Source organism: Varroa destructor, unplaced genomic scaffold (genome assembly GCF_002443255.2).
Source record: "Varroa destructor unplaced genomic scaffold, Vdes_3.0 BEIS01000007.1, whole genome shotgun sequence".
NCBI lineage: Eukaryota > Metazoa > Arthropoda > Arachnida > Mesostigmata > Varroidae > Varroa > Varroa destructor.
Window position 1 is genome coordinate 475,293 of NW_019211460.1, and position 20,407 is coordinate 495,699.

The 20,407-nt window shown below is 40.1% G+C and overlaps 2 protein-coding genes across 3 annotated transcripts in view; one reads left to right on the forward strand and one right to left on the reverse strand.

Moving 5' to 3' along the window:
- LOC111253648 (ATP synthase subunit s, mitochondrial) overlaps positions 1-12,544 on the forward strand; it is a 13,485-nt gene extending 941 nt beyond the window's left edge. Inside the window, exons 2-4 of the mRNA XM_022813367.2 lie at positions 10,694-10,888; positions 11,708-11,845; positions 12,080-12,544. Of these exons, the coding sequence (XP_022669102.2) occupies positions 10,698-10,888; positions 11,708-11,845; positions 12,080-12,359 (609 nt within the window). The 5' untranslated portion in view covers positions 10,694-10,697 and the 3' untranslated portion in view covers positions 12,360-12,544. The remainder of the gene's footprint in view (positions 1-10,693; positions 10,889-11,707; positions 11,846-12,079) is intronic.
- Positions 12,523-20,407, reverse strand: part of LOC111253646 (uncharacterized) — a 17,294-nt gene continuing 9,409 nt past the window's right edge. For both annotated transcript variants that reach the window (XM_022813366.2, XM_022813364.2), the window contains exons 2-10: positions 19,395-19,693; positions 18,090-18,370; positions 17,562-17,701; positions 16,780-16,974; positions 15,109-15,258; positions 14,556-14,791; positions 13,807-14,298; positions 13,161-13,529; positions 12,523-12,788 (exon numbers count right to left, since the gene is read on the reverse strand). In XM_022813366.2, the coding sequence (XP_022669101.1) occupies positions 12,653-12,788; positions 13,161-13,529; positions 13,807-14,298; positions 14,556-14,791; positions 15,109-15,258; positions 16,780-16,974; positions 17,562-17,701; positions 18,090-18,370; positions 19,395-19,624 (2,229 nt within the window). In that variant the 5' untranslated portion in view covers positions 19,625-19,693 and the 3' untranslated portion in view covers positions 12,523-12,652. The remainder of the gene's footprint in view (positions 12,789-13,160; positions 13,530-13,806; positions 14,299-14,555; positions 14,792-15,108; positions 15,259-16,779; positions 16,975-17,561; positions 17,702-18,089; positions 18,371-19,394; positions 19,694-20,407) is intronic.

Genomic DNA, 20,407 nt, shown 5'->3' on the forward strand with positions numbered 1-20,407 from the left:
TAATGGACCCAGGCTTATTCCAGGCTAGGCTGCGAGTTTTCCGTAAACAAACTTGCGTCTATTTGTAAAAAGAAGTGCAAGGCTGCCGATTTGTGTTACAGGCATTGAATGAGCCTGAACAATGATACCGTGAACATTTCAACTGTCTTATTAACAGCGAACTTAAAGTAATGAAACACAGCTCGGGAAGGTGGCTCGGTAGTATATCGCTTTTGGACAACCAGATAATTGACAGCGAGTTCCAGAGAACATATTATAGAAAAATAGGATAGTGTCCTTTGCGATGCTTGCCTTGCGATGAACCTTCCAATAGCCTTTGGAGATATTACGAAAACACTATATAGCTTCCTTGAGTCAGCGATTCCTGATAGCCATCATGAACATCTTCAAAAAAGAACAAAGTAGTTCTCAGAATGGCCAGCTTTAATTAATAGTAGTTAAAACCCTAATAATCAGTGATGCTAATAACAAAACGAAAGGAATAATGACATTGGGTTTTGAAAATAGGACATAGAATTATGAGTAGAACGCTTTGATACTGTGCGGAGTTTGGGTGGCTGTTGCTTGGGCCATCAATCGATTTTAGAAAGTAGTAGCATACACATCATGTGTGTACACAAATTTACTCGTCATAGTGCACACAGTTTACCTATCCGTGGCTACTGTGTACAGGATATACGCATTACGTACAGACACGCGCAATTGTCATCATATTTTTGTTGCTGATTCAGGATCGTTGCTATAAGGTCAGGTTTTTATGGTCATCCAGTAAGGAATTCTCTTGTTAAGCTTATCCACCCCCCGCCAAAAGTGGTCATCTACCTCGCCGTTTTCAAGATATCCCCAGTCCATGAATACATAATCCTAACACACGTTTATGTTTAGGGTGTATGGAGACGTTATGTTCTAAGTTGGATGAGTGGCTGATTGGCTTGGCTAACGAAATGGTCACGTATAGACGGACAAAAAAGTAATGATATTCTCCTTGGCCGATCCTCGGCTTAAAGTGTAAAGCGACAGTTGTTTGTAACAAAGATCTCCATAAAATCGCTTTATATAAATGTTTAAATAGCGAATAACTATAGAGAATAAGCTGCCTCTTCAATGAGGTTCATGCATTGCTGATACGTGTCTACCAGATTGATTTGTCTACGAACTCCGTAAAATTGCAGTACCGCTGTAAGAAGAAAAAAATAAGTATGAAAATAATATTTTCGTTGTTGAATCGTTTGCAGTGGAATGTTACATGTGAAATGCTATATATGTTTAACACTAACCACAATGACCCAGCTGCCCAACGCTACCCTTTGATATTTTCATTTAACTCAGAAGTGCGTTATTTTATTAGCTTCTTGTTACCATGTTTAACAAAGTGCGAAGGCTTTTAAGGGAGGAAGGTATTGACGAACGCGAAGGGGAATCTCAGCACAAGGTTCTCGTTCCGTCTAAACGTCGTTTACTGAGATTTCTAAATAGATGGCTCAATCGTTCAATTGGTAGTAGGCTTGTATTGTCGTTTAGAGAGCCAGATTCAGCTTTACTCCAACATTAACGAGCGCTTCACTGAATAATCTGGTTATGATTAGATTTAGCATTCATTCAAGGGCTACATCTGATATCGGTGTGATCTTATCGCTGCTGTTGTTTGTGATGGGCACTGTAATTCCTAACAACGATATTTCATTTTTGGGTTAAAACATTTTATCTAGTAGAAGGGAAGCGAAGAAAGCCCCACATCGCGTTGTATAAATGAATAAATAACAGTAATACGGCGAAACAAACTGAATATAACCGGACGACAATGGAAGAGTAGCAGCTAGAGCTAGAGTAGGAAGCATAGGACATCGCAGAAGCACTAAATACAATAACACATTTTTTAACACCACCAAGATCAATTATCAAATTAAGTTCACGTTGGAAATGGGAGCATTTAGGGAATTGAACTAATATGTAATAATCACCACACTGATCGTCCGGCTCGGCTGCTCGTGCTGTTAACTCATACTAAAGGTAACAAGAACAAACACTACTATGGTCAAGTCGTATATATTACCTAGCGACTCATGTCCACTTCGCGGCTGACGGTTATTAGCCAAGAACAGACACGTCACAAGCCTTGACATTTGTTCGCTTCTATCGAATGGCAATGTAAATCAAGCAACGGCATAGTGGGTTAAAGATTAAAGTACCATAATGAGGAGTTGGGATGACTGGGCATATTCCTGGATCAATCATAGAGAGAAAAAGGGCGAAACTAACAAATATACGCAATACTATTTTACTAATGGGGGAAGCTTGAACGTCGTTTGTATCTCTGAAAATGATGACTGTCAGCGCAGACGCGCGATGCAAGCAGCTTACTGTTCAACCAACGTTCGCTTCAACCTTGACTAGATATGCTGTTACTTTGTCTATGTATTTTGGGGTTTACATCAGAGGTATCTACTTCCACAGATATACCCTAACTCGTTAACGAATATATAATACAGAATTGCATACAGCACATAGATACTGACATGGATCACTTCTAATGTTTTTTTTTTAGAAAATTTAATAAAAACTCGCAAACAAACTATATCTAAGAAGAGAGATTCTCAACGGGGACAGATTCTTGACGACCTCGTAACATTTTCATGTATTTCTGGCCATAAAAATGGCAAAAACTGAAGATACAACGAAATAAGCAGAATGAATCGAGGTTCTTTTGTGACTTTCTCTAGCGTCAGTTCTTACTGTGCATGCTCCGTTATATCCTCATTGATTATTCTTACTCCACTACAAAACACTAACTTGATTACATATAGTTCAGTGCATAAATGAAGGTGTTTCTTAAAGAAAAAACCGTAATCTGGGTCTGCGGGTTTTTAATTTAATGAATTATACGCTTAACATTGCGGAGTTCATAGCGAAACATAGTAAGTCTAAGAGGTAATTAAAAAAAAATGTAAGTTGTTCTGTGTGCAAATGCAGCGGTCTCGTCTTACATTCGTTGACCATTGTTCCATTATCTACAACTTAACAGATATTGATGTCTGGGTGAGATAAATCTACGCGTGAGTGTTCTATCCTAACTTAAGTGCTTTACGCGTGTCTTCCGATCGAATTATCTGAACTATGGTATCCAAAGTTGCCCCTTGGACGGCGATGAAGGCAGCTCCGCCGCAAACTAATATGAATTCTTTCATTTCATCGTAGTTTAACTTGTGCTAAGGTCGTAAAGGCGATGAGAGCTATTTGAGGAATGGCGAGGATCTGGGTACGCGGGCAGACGCTGATTTCGGACTCCGTTTTAGAAAGAAAGTCAGATTCTTAAGTTGTTGAATATTTGTTGAAGCTAGCGCATAGGGCACAAGTGAGAAATGATTGAGTTACGATGAACGTAAGAAGCGTGCCAAGGACTGTATAAATCTCTAACGAACGCTAAAGTACGGTTCTCTTTTTCTACGAAGTCACTTGGTGGCCTCACGTTATCGCATTGCTGCTTGCAGTGAGATTGCGCGACATCTGCGAATGATGTGTCTTGCGTCACTTGACGAAAGACAAAAATTTCCCGACGAGTCGGTACCGGGATAAAAATCAGAATATACAAACGAGTGAAACGGAGGAGGGCCTGCGAAGATGCTAACGTCAATAATCAGAGAACAGCACAACGCCTGCGAAGTACGCACATATACCGATAAGATAGGACAGATAGCAGATCTGCAAAGTTTCGAACTGGAGTGTCTCTGGTGGCACAGCCAGCAAGAAATGAGTCGCGCGATACTTACTACGCATATCTGGATCGTCTATAAACTGCGTGAATGTACCCGTCCGTGTGAATGTACATGTTTAGCGGAAATCATATTTGAACTGCTGCTGAACACACAGTCTGGGAGTGAATGTTGGCCTAGTAGAGGGGATCATGCAAATTGATGTACAGGGTTACAGCCCCAGAGACTCACTATACCGCTTAAACAAAAAAGCTCACACGATTAGGCAGATGATAACAAATGTATCGAATGTTCCGTTTGGGATCGCGTTAATATTGCGTCAGACATAATCATCACCTCGTTCAACAATCATGCCTATGCATGCTTACCCGTCACAGCTGTAAAGTCTGCTTTTCATTCATTAGGGATCGTCATTACTTACGAAATCAAAAAGCGTTTCCTCTGAAAAGAAACAACGTACCTAAATGCACGCATTTTCGTTTACCTATTGCTTTAACGATAGCAATCGACAACAGGATTGCAGAGGATTATATTAAAATGGAGTAATTAAAACAAAGGTGAAAAAGATACAAGAGGACATGAAATAAAAATGGCGAATAGACCTACTCGAGTAAAGAAGGGCATGTTTTTATTCAAAATTGAAGCTGTTAAGAGGCACTTGTATTATATCTGTATGTGGTACGGTCTTACTTTAGCTATAGATTTGAACGAATAATGAACAACAATGTTTGATGATAGGAGGATTTTTGCAGAGATAATATAGGAGCGACGCCTGCGAGCGGCTTAATCAGAAGCCAAAATCAAAAATAGTATGTTATATTACTTAATCGGTTAAAATCAAATTTTACCTTGTATTGATTAAGCAGTTAACGAATGATGTGTGTGTATCTCTTCAAACATATCTAGAAATGGCTCCACATACTAACGACGTATATAGCACGACGTAGGCATAGGTATTTAGTCTGCAACGGAGCATACAGAGCGTTGTGAGACTAACCAAAGCTATATTATGCTGAAATGCCCCGGCTTAACAACCACTTTCTACTGCCACTTTTATGAGGCTCACCAATGAATTATATAGGGATGAATGTTTGATTGAAGGTACGTTTGGATTCTGGAAAGAGGCCACAATGAACATATAACGTTATAATAGTATTTCTAATACAATATGTTTGCATTGTTACTGCGTCGACTTTTTACTTAATTTTTGCAAAAAAAGAACCATATAATTTATTTATCTTGTATTACTTCGTATAGTATAATATTTTAATTATGTGCTCGGCTTTTTGTTCTGCTTTATCGACTGCTTTAAGTGAATGCGAAGAAGAAGCATTCGAAGGTGGCAACTAATGACAAGCCCATTAAAGTGCAATGAAAAAACGTTAAAAAAAAAACTCCTGCAATGAAGCATTTGTAAAGACGTTGTTATGCAACGCTTGTATATGTAAAATTAGAATAATTTGTTATGTTTAGTGCACACCGAGGCCAGCATCGTCTGCCGCCGTGTTTGCAGGTACAAAGGGGAAGCAGTTTAGGCGAAATCGGCTGTGGTTGTTTTGCAAAGAGAGACCTCAACTTTTAATGCCTCAGTTTTCGACTCAATGGCAGACAACAGAACTGGCGCGCAACAGACATAGAACGGCTAGCAATTCTGGCAACTTTCTTCTCCTATGGGAGGACAATAGAAGACCCTTCCAGATGATGATTGCTCTCTTTGTTACGTCTGAGGGAGTAACTGGCGAGTCTCAGTATTAACATTATGGATGGAATCAGCTGCTGCGAAAGTTACCTATCATTAGACGGCTACAACAGTAATTACAACGAGGGCGGCGCCTGATTTTGATTCGTATAGACAATTATTTAATTTTTATTTCATAAATAGGCGAAGCATACTCAGTATTACGCTTAAAAATCATTCATCTCACGTATTATCGATGGAAAAAATAACGAAAGCTTATCCATTTATTTATACTAGCATGTAAGCTCACTAAGACTTAGAGCTTCCAAAAGTTTTTACGATCGCTTGTCTATTAGTCGTCAGCAATCGTTTTGTCTAGACAGCGTTGCAGCTGCCATTGAGCTTGTTTATTGTAAGACCTAATGAGTCATCTTACGGACAACTCAGCCAAGTAGTTGTCAGATCCACAGAAGCGCGTTTTACGTGGGTGACACGCCGCTAGATCTCAGCTTGTCCACAACTATAATGATCTACCATCATAGATATATATCTATATAAAAGTGTTGGAGTGAGTCAGGTAACGGCGAAAGGAGAAACGCATGCGCGCGTAATAGCATCTAATTATCTTATCTCTAAACATTTACAATTTTTACACCTGTGGCCGTCCCTAAAAATGTTAAATTAAACTGTCAAAACAGCTACTGCCGCATTGACGGCTTAATTTAATCCTTCTGTTATCAAAGCTAAAGTTCTATAATAGTCGGATTATTGTCTGATGTATCATTACTTAGTGTTTGGTCTGAGGTCGTCTACTTCCAGAACCCTAAAGGGTAAGGAAAAGCTTTTTGACTTTATGCCGCCTCCGTCGAGAGGTGCTACACCTAACTATCCTAGTAACTAAAAGGCTAAAATTTCATTAGTAGACGTGCTATTATATTCCCAAAGAATACTATATACATCACACAGTGGAAGTCCGTTGTGGCAAGCTATGCTAGTCAACTGGAGAAAAATAATCAAACCGGCTCCTTTGCAGTATTATATCGTTTGTAACAAACTATATTCTGCACTTTCATTTTAATCGTGAAATTGTAATGACGTCAAACTACGCCGTTTGGGTGGAGCCTCTTGAACCCAATTCTAAAGTAGCTGTGGATAATCATTAAAATGTTTGGATGTGTATAACAGGATTTGACAGCCGAGTATGTATTTGTCGCTGAGTGTTTATAGAGAATGAAGGGGAAGTCTCTTTTTGCGTAGAAACGATAACATCTGCGCAGGTGCTATAGGGAGGTGGAAAGGAGGAAGAGGGCAATGTAATCTAAGGTTAGACACCAAACTGCAAATAAGTTTACTACCTGGAGAGCAAGGTTATACAGAACTGGTTAAGCCACCCAAGACGTATTTATGAAAACACATAGAATCGTATTGTAACCACGTTAATAGATTCTTTCTGCTATATTCCGTACCAAGCTGCTTTTGGAACGCCGTAATAGCTTATTTACGACCATAAATTAGCAAGTAACTTAGTTTTGGCGTTTAAAGCTTCTCAGATTCAACGTAATTTACAATCGTAATGAAGAGGATTAAAAAATCTATTCAATTTACCCCTCCTTACCTAAAATTACACCGCAATTATTGCCCATTAATTGTTCCCCATACGAAGCAGCTACGAATCGAAAAACGCAATTATTTTCAAATTTAAAAATATAAACAAAGAAGAAGACCACCGAAATGAATGCTATAATCAACTTAAAAGATAAGTATTTCCTCATCACAAGCACAATATGCGCGGGCCTTTTTGGAAAATGCCGAATATTGTTTATTGCGTAGAGCTCCCTTGATAGATGTATACAAGCAAGCCTTCAATCATTCAAGACATTCATTTATGGTGAGTCTAACTATAAAGGCACTCACCTCACATTTGTAATTTTTAAAACCCATACGCACATCTATTTAAGAAAAAGGGAGAGAAAAATACAGTTCGATGAGTAAGCAGTACACAAACATAACTTTTTGTCTAAAAATGAACAGGTTGTTTGAATTTTCAGGCATTGCATGATCGGTTGTGGCCAAAGAGAGCAAAGCTTTTGCTACACACAAGTGAAATTTCATAACAATCTAACGCAGTTTGGAGCTTTCGAGTACAACTGAATAAGTTTATGAATTAAGCGTTTTGCAATTTCCTCGCAAATTGAGTAACCAGCGTAGACTACGTTTTGCGTACAAAATTAAATCAATCGCACCAAGACCTTGTGTATATTTCAGAATGCCTATGGAAGCCAGACACCAAATAAAGCTCAACTAAAAAAATGGTTCAAGCGTTCTAATGTCCAGGACAGAAGTCCATGGAGGAGAGTCCTCATTCTGAAAGGTTTTGACAGCAATGTCGAACGAGAACGTCGAACAAGCATCAAAACCGGCTTCACTTATGTCAGTCCATTTTAACTGACCTTTTAGGTATTAGAAGATTTACGACAACGTTTGTACCGAAATAACAGTTTATGCCATTCGGCTTTACGGTAACCAAACGCTGCAAACAAATGTTATGAAGACTGCGAATCTGTTTGGTGTAAGAGACCAGACCCATGATACAACAAGTTCTGGGTCTTCCATCATCACAATGCACCGATCCACACTTTACTACCCGTACAGCGGTTTCTGAAAAGTAACTCGATGTGTGTGTGTAATCCCAGCACGCGTATTCGGACCTTACGATTTGAGATTTTTTCTATTCCTAAAATTTAAGACAAGTTTAAAAAGGAAACATGTTGATAGAAGCAACGTAAGGAAATTGCCTTAGCTAAGGGCTGACATAACGACTGAATTTGGAAGCAGTCTGAATTGGCTGAAAAAATATGGCATATTTTAAACTGTATGGTATTTTGGCCCCTAAATCGTATTATTACTGACCTATTTAACATATTACGAAATGAATAAAGAAAAGTCGATATGTGATATGATATAGATGTTTCTATTTACAAAATTGAAGGATTTGATTGGAGGATTGAAGGAGTTGCAATTTCGATCCTTTCAAATTACATTATTTACATCGATCATCATAGTTGTTCTATAAAAGCCTTCCAAGAGCTGCGATCTCCTAGAAGAGATGCCCAAGCTCGTAGAAATGTAGTGGTAACTGCTACTTTAGTTACGCTCGCGAAACCTGCGACGCTAACGCTCTGAGCCGTAAGCACGGCGCTCAGAAGTTAATTAAAATATCAATCTGTTCTAGTTCAACCTACGGCGAAATGAATGGAATCCCAGTGAGTGCGGTTACTACTATACCTAATGTCACTACGAATCCCTTAATACTGACAACTTACTTGTAATTACCAGTTGTGATCTACTTTCGATACGAATTTGTATTTCTGAGAATTTTAAGCACGAGACGGACTACCGCAAAGGCCCAGTCCACACAAATACATTTGATCATTTCTTGCGCAAGGTGAAGACCAAATAAATAATCACCTGTGCGTCGGAGTACACAGAGTATTTCTAATAAAGTGAACACATAGATACCTACATTAACTTGTTAGAAAGTTGCTACCGTTTTCCACTTTTTTTTTTTTTTGTTAAAAAATATATTTTCTGCTAACATCTGCGCTTTAAACCGCCGGAGCCCTCTCTCTTACTTTCTTGTTTCTTTGTCGTCCTTGAACGAACGGACAAACGCTAGCCCGCGCCGATGAGCCTTGTGGAGTGCTAACGCCGAAAAATACCGACCATCGACAATCTGTGTCAAGAAAATGTAATTGGGGTGAAAAAAAATCGTACATTACAAGATTAGATGTATATATAGTCAAAGTAAGCAGAGTTGAGTGTTCGACCGGGTTCCGTGTTGTTACTGCAGCTGCTGCACCTGCCGTTGTTATTGTCGACGAGGCGGCTTGTTATGGCGTTCGAATGGATGGTTGGTGCCTTACTTAAAATCAGTTTAGTTAGCGGCTGATCTCTTCGAACGCCGCAAAAATTAGCGTGTTGGCTGACGTTGTGCTATGGCCACTCCACGAAAATGAATCTGTTCGCATAAGCACGGCCGTTAAGCGCATTAATAAGTGCACATTATATTCGTTTGGTCAATCTGCAATATCTCAAACGTTTCAGAAGAAGTCGGCCACTCACTGCTGGCATTTGGGAATTATGGATCAAACAGGCCATTGCGTCGAAATTGACCTTGACGTTAGCTCACGTGGGTATAAATAAGCATATATTCAAACGCTGTTGAGACAAATTCGTTGACAATGCTATAAGGTAGATTGATGATATAGTGGTTACATTAGTGCACGACCGACTTACTGTACAATTCAGGTCGTCATTAGGGGACTCGAGGTAGTGCGGCTGATCTAGAGAGGATTAATAGCTAAGTATATTATTACATTAATAATATAAGGATATTATGACACTTTAATAATTTACCTCAACCTGTGCACTGAAGTACCGCACATCATTGACGGAATAAGCTATAAATAGAAAGTGTTTCACCGTTTAGAAGCTTACACATAATAACCATCAACTATATTACCGTGTAAAAATCGTTAAACATAGCTATTCCTACGCATACCAACGTTAACAACAAGCGTTTTTTTATCACTCTGCCAGGAGCTGTTAGTGCTTGCTACGGCAAAGATAACCCTGAAGGTCAAACCTCAAAGGTAATCTTTCCAGGTGGCAAACAGAAGATGTTTGACGTCATTTGTGATTTGCAGTAGTGGCCAAAAATGGCCACGACTAACGGAAGACGTCTGTATGAAATTTCATATAGAGGACCGAAGTTTAATTTTTTAAGTTTAAAAAGAGCTTTTTGGGCCAGCGGGCACATGTCGTTAAAACTCTTACTGGGGTAAAAAACTTAAATTGCCAATTATGGGCCGATCCGATAAATATACCACTTCAACGACAACAAACTATATATATATATATATATATATACATATATCTTATACTTTGTTTGCTTGTGTTTATAGTACATTCATCTCTTAGCTCAGCCCTTGTGTAGTCGGTAGTTCCATTTAAATCGATATGGGAAGTCAAATACTAATAAATAAACATGTTTTTTAGATGTTTTTATTCGTTCTCTTTATTTACACTGCAAGAAAATAAAGCTGCATTAGCAGCTTAACCGGATAAACGAAAAATTAATTTATTAGTTCTTCTAGTTGAGTATTGGATGCGAACTTTAGATTGGGTTTACGTCGCTAAAATTAACTATTAATTCAAACAATGAAATATTTTATATTGGGCGCCACTATCGAATACTTAATATTTGGAAGGAAAAATCCATTCATTGCAAAATGGCGATTTCCAGGTTAATGCAAAGAGCAGGCCGTTTTTTGAATAATCTGTCACCCTTGAGCCAAAAACCAAAGAATAACTTAATCGGAAAGCCAGCAGAGAACGCGCGATACTTGTGGAGTTTCTTAAACCGTATTTTTAACAAAGTCGACGAGAATCGAATCAAAGAGTGCGGACCAGACCGAGCCGCATCGGAGTGGCTAATCAGGTATTGTATCAATTTAGCTGCTCAGTAACAGTTTAATCATATACCAAGCTTTATTTGTGGGTATAGTTACGCTACTCAGACTAATCAAACGTATACGGATACATGGTGCATATTATCCTGAAAAAAAAAATTAGTTTCGTAAAAACGAGCTGTAGTGATTCAGGAGGTCGTTATTATATGCAGAATTTGCTGGCTCAATGTATACAAAGAAGGTACTAATGACAAGAATTAGGAAATGATCTTCGGTAATGAGTTCGGTTTAGATGATGAATCACTTTTGGGATATTAGGAATAAATTAACCACCATCAAAATAATAACCTCGATTTTTTGTGCTTCAATGAGGTTCTCTAAGAAAAGTAGCTGCTGTAACTATTGAGCAGAGTGATTGGTACTTTCTTACTTTAACAATTGCTCATGCGTCATCGGAAATCAATGTTTGAGCCATCCGCTTGTTGCTGGAACATGATTGAAAAATGTGTTTTCTTCAAAGGTTGTTCAAAGTTCTGTAAATGTTTATCTCGGCCTGCTACGTCATCACGCGTGATTATTGAAGGCAATTTAATTAATTACTCTGATTGCTTAAGTTCTTGACTCATTCTAACCTTTTTCTCAATTAGCTATTGTAATGATCGGACGGAAGATTAGATAGTGTCACATATGCGCATGTAGGTTTTTAAGAATAAAAATTAACGCATTTTCTCGATTGTTCCTTGTTCATATATGAATTTCAAACCTGCGTAAATAAATGAACATCTGAAATAGGTCGATCAAGTAAAACTCGCAAAAACAACGCCCTCCTAATAGGCTTTTTACCTTAGATGTGGGGCTTCCGTTCGGTGGAAAGGATACGACAAATTTCACAATGATTATAACACACTTCCGTCAGGACAAACCGTTATTGAGGCCATTGACGCAACTGACTCGTGTATTATGAGCCTCGGATTTCCCTATCTCAGGTGAGAGCCTCTAGATACTATGAAGGTTCTGCTGTACAAAAAAATGTAAATGAAATCAGCGAGATTCGTTTTGTTTAAATGAAATCTTGTCAGTGAAAATTGAGTAATTTACCCTTTAGTGTATTCGAAGTTTTTTCACCATTTTTTTTTTTTAATTTAGCCACCATTTTGAATTTAGCAGGTGCAAGTGTCGCATACTGATTACTTATAATGAAGAGCATAATTGTTTTACAGGGGACTGAAAAGTCTGCAGGAGATTAATTTGAGCAAATGCTACTACTTGGAAGATAATTGCCTTCATCTCTTAGGGCTATACCAAGGAGATCAAATTCGTCGTCTGAGACTCGTGTCTTGTGGTAACGTTTCCGATGCAGGGATCGCTAACCTGACAGCTATGAAAGCTTTAGAAGAATTATTCATGTTTGATCTTCCCGCAGTGAAAAATCGCGAGGCATGTATTAAGCTGCTGCATGAAGCGCTGCCGAAGTGCAAGATTGAATTTCCTGAAGTCTAAGATCCATCGAAGGAATGTAGCGATAACGACAAAGGGTCAAAATAATTTGGTTAATATAAGGAAAACGTAGCCATTCTTTGTGGCTATTGTAATTACATTACAGCTATTTTTATCTGCCAATGCCTAGTCATATAAAATAAGACAATCTACAATAAAGAGGTGATTTTTGATAATAACTATACAAACGTTATTCAATTTATTTTTACGTACTTAGTTACTTCGTCTGTTAATTGATAATGAGATATTTTGCTCGTTTTCCGTAAGTCTGTGACCTACCACCCCCATTTAACTAGTTATCTATAGGAGGCTCTGCGGTCATCCCGCCTTCTGGGTGAACGATCCCGTTCCCATACTTTTCCGAAATTCCTTTCCCGTGATCGGTCTCGCCGTGAATCCCGATAGCGGTTATCGATTCGACGTTCATTACTCCTATAGATGAAATATACAGACAAAATAATTAGTTGTGATAGTAGCTACGTCATAGAGCCTGCTGTATAAGGAAGCGGGAGCTATGCTCGTATATCACTATTGCCTCTGTTGTCACCAGGTCGGCTGCGTTCTTCACGGATCTGTTCATAATGTCCTTGATAACACCAACAAATTAACTGTTTGGCTGCTCGTGTCGCTAGGTGTCCTACGTCACAATTATCTAATAAGGTTGAAACTACATTAAAACATGTGTTTTCATGCATTATTTTACAGTAGTCCTTTCTCCTTTTAGATATAAAATCATAGTAGTAAATATAACCGCAAGTACGCGACAATTATTAGTGTACTGATGTTAATTCTGAGCAAACATGCCTTTCTCTGCTCCACCGCGACGAGGATGACCCGGTGCCGATTTCTCTGTGGTGATATCCACCTCCGTTACCTCGCCGCCTTTCCCTTGCCGGTGACCCTCGTAATCGTTCCCTACTACGAGATCGTTTCTGCCTACTTCTGCTTCGTGATCTTCGTTGTCGTGTTCGGCTACCCGACCGCGATAGGCGCCTTCGTACTCGGTCTCGGCTGCGACTTCTTTGCTCTCTGCCTCCATTATCCCTATTGTTATGACCGTGAGCAAAGCCACCCCACTCCCGTTCACCCCTGTCGCGACTCAGACTCCTGCGTCTGGGCGAAAAGCCTTCGTCAGATCCGTCTGACCCAAAGCGTCGCTCTGTCCGGCCATATCTATGCCATGCGCATAGATGTTACATAGATTAGGTTACATATTTGTTGCTAAAAGGCGCATCCGATACAATTCAATGAATCATGAAATCCGTAGCTTCAACTTAATTGAATGCACTGAAAACCTATTTTTTCTCTAATATAAAGCTGTTTGAACTACCCTTTACTTGGTTTTAATGTCCTCACTACTGGCTTTCGAATCGACGGGCTAAAATTATTCTGTAGAATTTAAACTTTCCTCTTTGGCAGGCTAGGAAAAGCACTGTCATATAATACTTACTTGGCAACATGCTCTTTAAGTTGTTCTTGTCGCTGCATCCATTCTTCTCTTGCCTTTTCCTCCTTTTCCATTCTGGCAAGTTGATCCGTTTGGTGTGTTTTTTTCAGCATTGCCTGCATTTTCCTACGTAACCTTTCTTGAGGGGTCAGCTTTCCTGGTGGTTTAACACCAGCAATCACACCGGATCCGACGTATTTCTTTTCGCCCTCTTCTTTATCTTTGCGTTCATCACGACTTATGGAGTCGGACCCGCCTGGTAAAGCATCTGGCATGGCTTGCCCTAGTATCTGCCCCTGGACTGCTACAGGCATATGCTGCATCAGCTGTGTGTCCACAGTCATGTCCTGATTTTTGTTATCTGATGTCTGCGAGTTCCCTTCGTCGGGTGAACTATCTTCTTCAGCTGACCCATCTGACTTCAGGTCGTGCCGGTAGTATGACTTGCGCGGAGGTGTTGGAAGTTTCACCGGTGGTTTAGGAGATGCGGAGCGGCTATCAGAAAAACATTTAGGTCGTCAAATAGAAATATCAGATCAAACCATTTAGCAATGTAATCTATCTGTATTAATATATAAATACATGTAAATGCGAAGAAGTGCCAATTATTTCAGTATTAGTCTCCGAATTGCCGAAGAACTAAACAGCGGTGAGCAGGTCAGCTAAACGAAAGACAAAAATTCCTGATGTGACTACGACCAGAAAATGAATGACTAGTGTAAGCAAAGAAAGTGGAAGCCATCATTATTTACCGACGGCTCCTTGATCTGCTTCGTGATCGTCTTCGACTACTGCTACTGCTGGAAGTTGATGACGAGCGACCACGCCCCTGTTGTTGATGGTTATGATAATCATGATGATGGTGTTGTTGTTGTTGTTGCGATCCATTCTTGCGAGCTCTTCGACGTCTTCGCTCCCTCGATGACACGGAATCGTCGCTTGATGATGAAGAGCTTCTCGACCTCCGTATCGACAGTCGTTGCCCGCCCTACAAAAAGGGACAGTGCAATATAAAATGTGTCATTTTTCAAAATACATATCGTGCCTTTAGCATACTGCCTCTCCACGACAAGGCGCCACGAATCACTTAAATATACCACAAATATATGATAAAATAAAAGCATGCTTCTGTCCCACAGCTACGATGTGTCGTTGCTCTAAAATGCTATTTCTGTGCGCAGTGCACAACAGAAATTTGTTCTCTGGCCCCTTTCACGGAACACCTTTAGTCTTTATTGATTGTAGGCGGCCTACACGGTTTACCAAGCACAAATTTCTACAAATGACCCAAGCAAAAGGTATTACCTGATAATTTCGAGCAGTTAGACTTGAGATGGTCTGTCGCTTGCCGGACGTAATTGTTCGGTTACGACGGCAGGAAGGTGATGCGGATCTGGAACGCCGCGCAACAGCCTCGTCGCCCGATTCCCCGCCGAACGAGGTGATGAAACAGACCTGTACGAGTGGACGAACGTCCCAACGATGCAACAACAGAATTTTGGCGTCAAGTTACGCCGCAACATGCACGCATACGCAAATACCCGAGAAAATCGATCCACCAAAGCAAATACATATATACAAATTGATTTGTATACATCCGAAAGTTCATACACAAAAGCACGCGTCCACAAACACGAGATAGCGAAAGAAACAAAGACAAGAAAAAAACAGTGATTTCAGTTAAGGTCAACTAATTAGTGTACGCCTCACTATGGTCACTATTAGCAATTATTTAATAGTCATTGTATGATGCTAAATCGTATCTACCGACTTTAAATTCGGTGACTAAGCTGTTAAAATGGTTAAATTGATAGTAAGTTCGAGTAATGGCACTGTGGGCCATCTCATTTTGAGGACTGAGATACAATAAAAATGTAAACGCTAATACTTCATCTCTTTTTAACTGAAGAGGCGAATAAAACGTTATTTTTTTCACTAACGGAAAGCCATTTCTCTGCCCCTGCTCTTTTCGTTTTCCTCCGTCCTGAGTTTCGTCGCACAAACATGCTTTAGTGCCTACCAAAAAACAATGTCACTAAATAGCAGGTGTTAATTGAATTTTTCCTTCCGTAGTCCTTATAAAAATTCTAATTTTTATAATTTTTGATTCGAAAATAATAATTATTTTCTCTTTCTATACCTTTACAAGTACTCTATTTCTTGAAAATAGTACTTCACCATATTATCGACACAAAAAATCTATAAGGACTATGATATAAAAGCGTTTAGTTTGATGTTTGTTGAAATACACGTCGGATATAGCTGGTTGAACTCGAATAGAGCCCGGCATCCAGCTATATTGTCTATAGTATTTTTTCAATGAACACATCGCTTTTCTTATTGGTGTCGTCATACTCCCTGTAAACATTATCAATCTGAGAATTAGGTAGTCTAGTCATCTAGAGTATAGACGCAACATGCAGAGCAATTAACCGCAATCCGCAACATAGAGTAAGACCCACCGGATTCACAAGTGCGAGTGGCTGAAAATATAAGAATGGCTCCCATCTTCGTGTCACTAAACAACAATAAAGCTCATGGCGCTATTCCGAATCGACTTTACTCTTGTAAAGGCACTACCCATGTGGCAGAGCCTATATAAGAATGAGGTCAATAGATTAACACGTCCATACAATGCTTTAGGTCCATTTCGTGACACTTGCTCTTTATATTGGACCTGTGTCCAATTTTTTTCCATAGAATCTCTCAATGTTGGGTAAGGTAGCCAATTGATGATCTAGATCTGTGACAATCGATAAGTTTGTATCATTGCATGGGATCGAATATTTTCATGTCACCACAGAGATGTAAATAGGGGAAGTCTTGCCCTCGTCATGATGCTCCAGCACTATCAAAGGCTTCCGCCGATGAGGATAAAACGCATTATAATTACAGATCAACACGATGATTATTACGAACGGCCTTTTTGCCCATCTGGCCAAATGTAATGCTAATGGAAACGTGCCAAACACCTACCTTGCCCCGTCCGTCGGGTGAAGGTGACCTGGAACTGGACTTTTCCGAGCGGAGCAGATCACTAGCTCTCGACGCTAGCTCCTGCTGGGGTTCAGCAGCCGCATAAGCCGGCAACGAGGTAAAGGAATGCCCCAACAGACCCATGGTCTGTCCCGCATCGCCAGTCCGCAGGGTGTTCAGGTCTCGGGCGCGGGCCTGCAACAACATAATGGACCCACAACATAACAAAATAACAATTCTCGGCACACACATGAAAACTCTTTTTTTTTAGATAGTGTTGGCAATGCCTCTTGCAACATATCAGTGTTATGTATTGGAGACTTATGTTCAGTCTTTTTTTGAGGTGAGAGCACCGCTTCCATATACACAGACTCAAAATGTACTTTGCTAGCCACGTCTAGATAAGCTCTTGGGAGAAACGAGCTGGTTTTGTTCTTGCTGCTATTACTACACTCTGCAACGCCCAAATACTGTGGGAGCAATGGAGCTGAGCAGACAAGCTAGGGGGGCTTCGCTTATTTTTCTAGTGGCGACGACTTGCCACGAACTAACGAACAGCACCCCATTATTGTGACCCATTACTATTGTGGCGTATAACTTTACCACCACCTTCTCTGGACAGCTGTTTTCATTAACGTCCGTCAGCTATTTCAGCATCAGCTGCTGATGACACAGATGGGCCAGTTGAGACCCTGATGCTCGCCATGTGCCGCTGAATGTCGGCACCTGGCAGCTACGACATTCCTTGAGCACACCTCTTGTTGCCAATTTTTCGTCCCCACCTGCTCTCGTGCCCTGCGCCTATCTCTTCGGTTCCTGCGTCCAGCAGCTCGTTCCTCTTCAACCGCTTTTGCTTCTCGAAGCGCTTCGAGTTCGGCCTTGTCACGAACCAGCTGGTCGATAAATTCTGTTCCTGTCATTCCTGCGGAGGATTTGAGGTCATTTTACCAGAGAATACAATCAGGTTAGTTAATACAATTGATCATTTGACCGATCGAGCTTCGGTTAAGCACCTACTCTAATATTTTCTGGGATTGCCGCCAACTATGTCTTTATATCGAGATACGCTACTTATTGCCGTGTAGCGTAGATGGGCGATCAGCTTAGCTTGTTATAGACTAATTAACATATTCTAGTCAGCTGCAATCTTCTACCTCCGTAGAAAGAAGGGGAGGTAGCAGTAGAGTTAAATACAGGTTATGAGCTGTATAACTATAAAGTGAGCAATTTTCTCTCTAATGTTTAGAAGAATGTTTGTTATATGAGCTATCCAGTAATGCCCTTTCTGTGAAGACTATGACAAGACCCACCATAGGTGGTAGAAAGAAGGTTCATCTCCCGAGCTTGCTCCGACGGGATATGATCGACATCGAACACGATATCCAGATCGAACTCCTCCTCCGAGTCGACCTGCCCCTCCCCATCGGCCTCTTCTAGGCTTTCTTTTTCATCGGTCAACAATACCCCTCTAAATCCCCCTTGATCTGTGGAACCTTCACCATCATAGTTATAACCGATGGCAGCCTTTTTCTCAGCTAGCTTTTTCTTTTCAGCCTCCTGTTCAGCTTTTTTTATAGATGAACCCCCGAATCTGCAAGAACGACACAGCAGAATGCAAAAGCACATGCATAGAAATAATTAACTATGGAGCAACGGGTAGATTGCCTTACAACCAAGCTACGTCCATGAAGACTGTCCAACTACCTAACTTTAAATTCTTTTTTTTTGTCTCTTCCAGAGTTGCCTGAAACAAGGAACAAGTTACAAGACGCCACAGAGGGATAAATAAGAATGCAGAACTATGGACAAAGCACCAAACAACGTTAGAGAAAAAAAAACCAGAAAAATGCTTCTGCGTTTTTCACTGACTAACAGCTTATTTGGGTTACTCGCGCGAGTTACATCGGAAAAAATCCTCTCCATGTAAGTATACAGGATATACTCCCTTTTGCCAAAACACTCGAAATTTGATTCTCTGTATAAGACGGCAACTGGCCGTTAACTGTTAAGGCCTAATATCGTTTTACAAGGTGGCATTTTAAGAGACACTTAAAACAATAACTTTTCTGTCCCCATATCTTTAACAGTATTTCCTTTGATATCTCCAATTAAGCTAAGCACACGGATCTACCGAGCACCGATAATTAGTTAATAGTGTCGCATACATGCAGATCTATTTATACTTCTATTTCCAATCAGTGAGCCTGCGTATGTATGTAAATATTAAGAAGCTAACTATGAGTGTTCAACGTGCTGAAAACACCGTTGGATGTTCTTTTAAAATATTAATATTTGAAATCATTGTACTGGAAAGTGGCGAATTTTCTGTAGACGACAAAGAGCTTCACAGAGTTGAATGTAATGTCCTAATGATGCACACTCTGCACATAGCTCTGTTTAAGCCGTTTCCACATATCGAATAGATTCTCACAGGGTCCACACACAATCCGTCTCTGTGAATCCGTTTTCGTCGCGGCGGGAAAGTATCGCGGCCGTCAGTCAGAAGGGAGTACCAACATCAACAGCTGTGGCTGGTGGTATTGTAGTATAGAGCGCGGGTATTATGGGGCCAAAGGGGCCGCGAGGTCGTTCTACCTTCGCCATCGAGATCGTACCTTTCTTCGAGGTAAATCTGATGCAGAAACTTATGCTCTTTCACTTGGGCAAAGTCATTCTGCACAAGGATGCGATAACGTTCGTAGTTGATTTGCGACTCTTCGGCGGTCGGCGTTGTCGTGTTACCGTCCGTTTTCGTCTCCTTGATCTGTTCTGGAATAACATCAAGATGGGCGCGAACGTCGAAACGGTCGATGATTGTGTCCGCTTGATTCTGCCATTGAACCATCGTTGATGGCGCCTCCGCTTGAGCGGCGAGCGATGGATCAAGATGGATTTTCAGGGAGCGCCCATGAACCTAAAAATGATTCAACGTAAACATAAATGAACAAAAACATAACTATTAATCAGGTAGTGACAAAGGGTCCACAGTTTCAGTACCTTATGAACCTATCGAAAAAAAAGCTTCAGTATGTTAAGCTGTCAATGCACAAGATTATGTTCTGTTCATTTGCATATAATGCATTTGTACATAAAATATTAGAAAACTGTGCTTCATGAAATCTTTCACCCCTTTTCGCTACTCAGTTCACTTCAAACCTGAGCACATTTATTCTTAAAAAAAAAAAAAGTATATCTTACGGTACCCAGTACTTTTCAAAACCGCAGAGAACTCAGCTCGTATCAAGAAATTACGTATTTAGATTTATGGTTACGGTGTTCCCTTCTATTTAAAGTCGCCAAAGGGTACACATACGTTTCATACAGTTTTAGCGCTTCTGTCCAAGGATAAGTCTACTAGTTTTGAATAAGACGCACTATTGCATTTAGAACAATAAGCTGGAAATGGCTATTACAACCGCTAAACGACCTTTTAGATTTTGCTGACAGAAACGTAGTGAGTAAAGGCTCACACGTGCATGTACACAGAAGCATGAGATGCGAGTAGTAATTTAAGAAAAAAAAGGCGATAGATAAACGGTAGTTATATCTTAAGATAAAGAAGTTAGGTTAATATACATTCTTATTCAGCGTGTCTGTGTTAATTAAATTTCTGTAGCTATTCAAAATG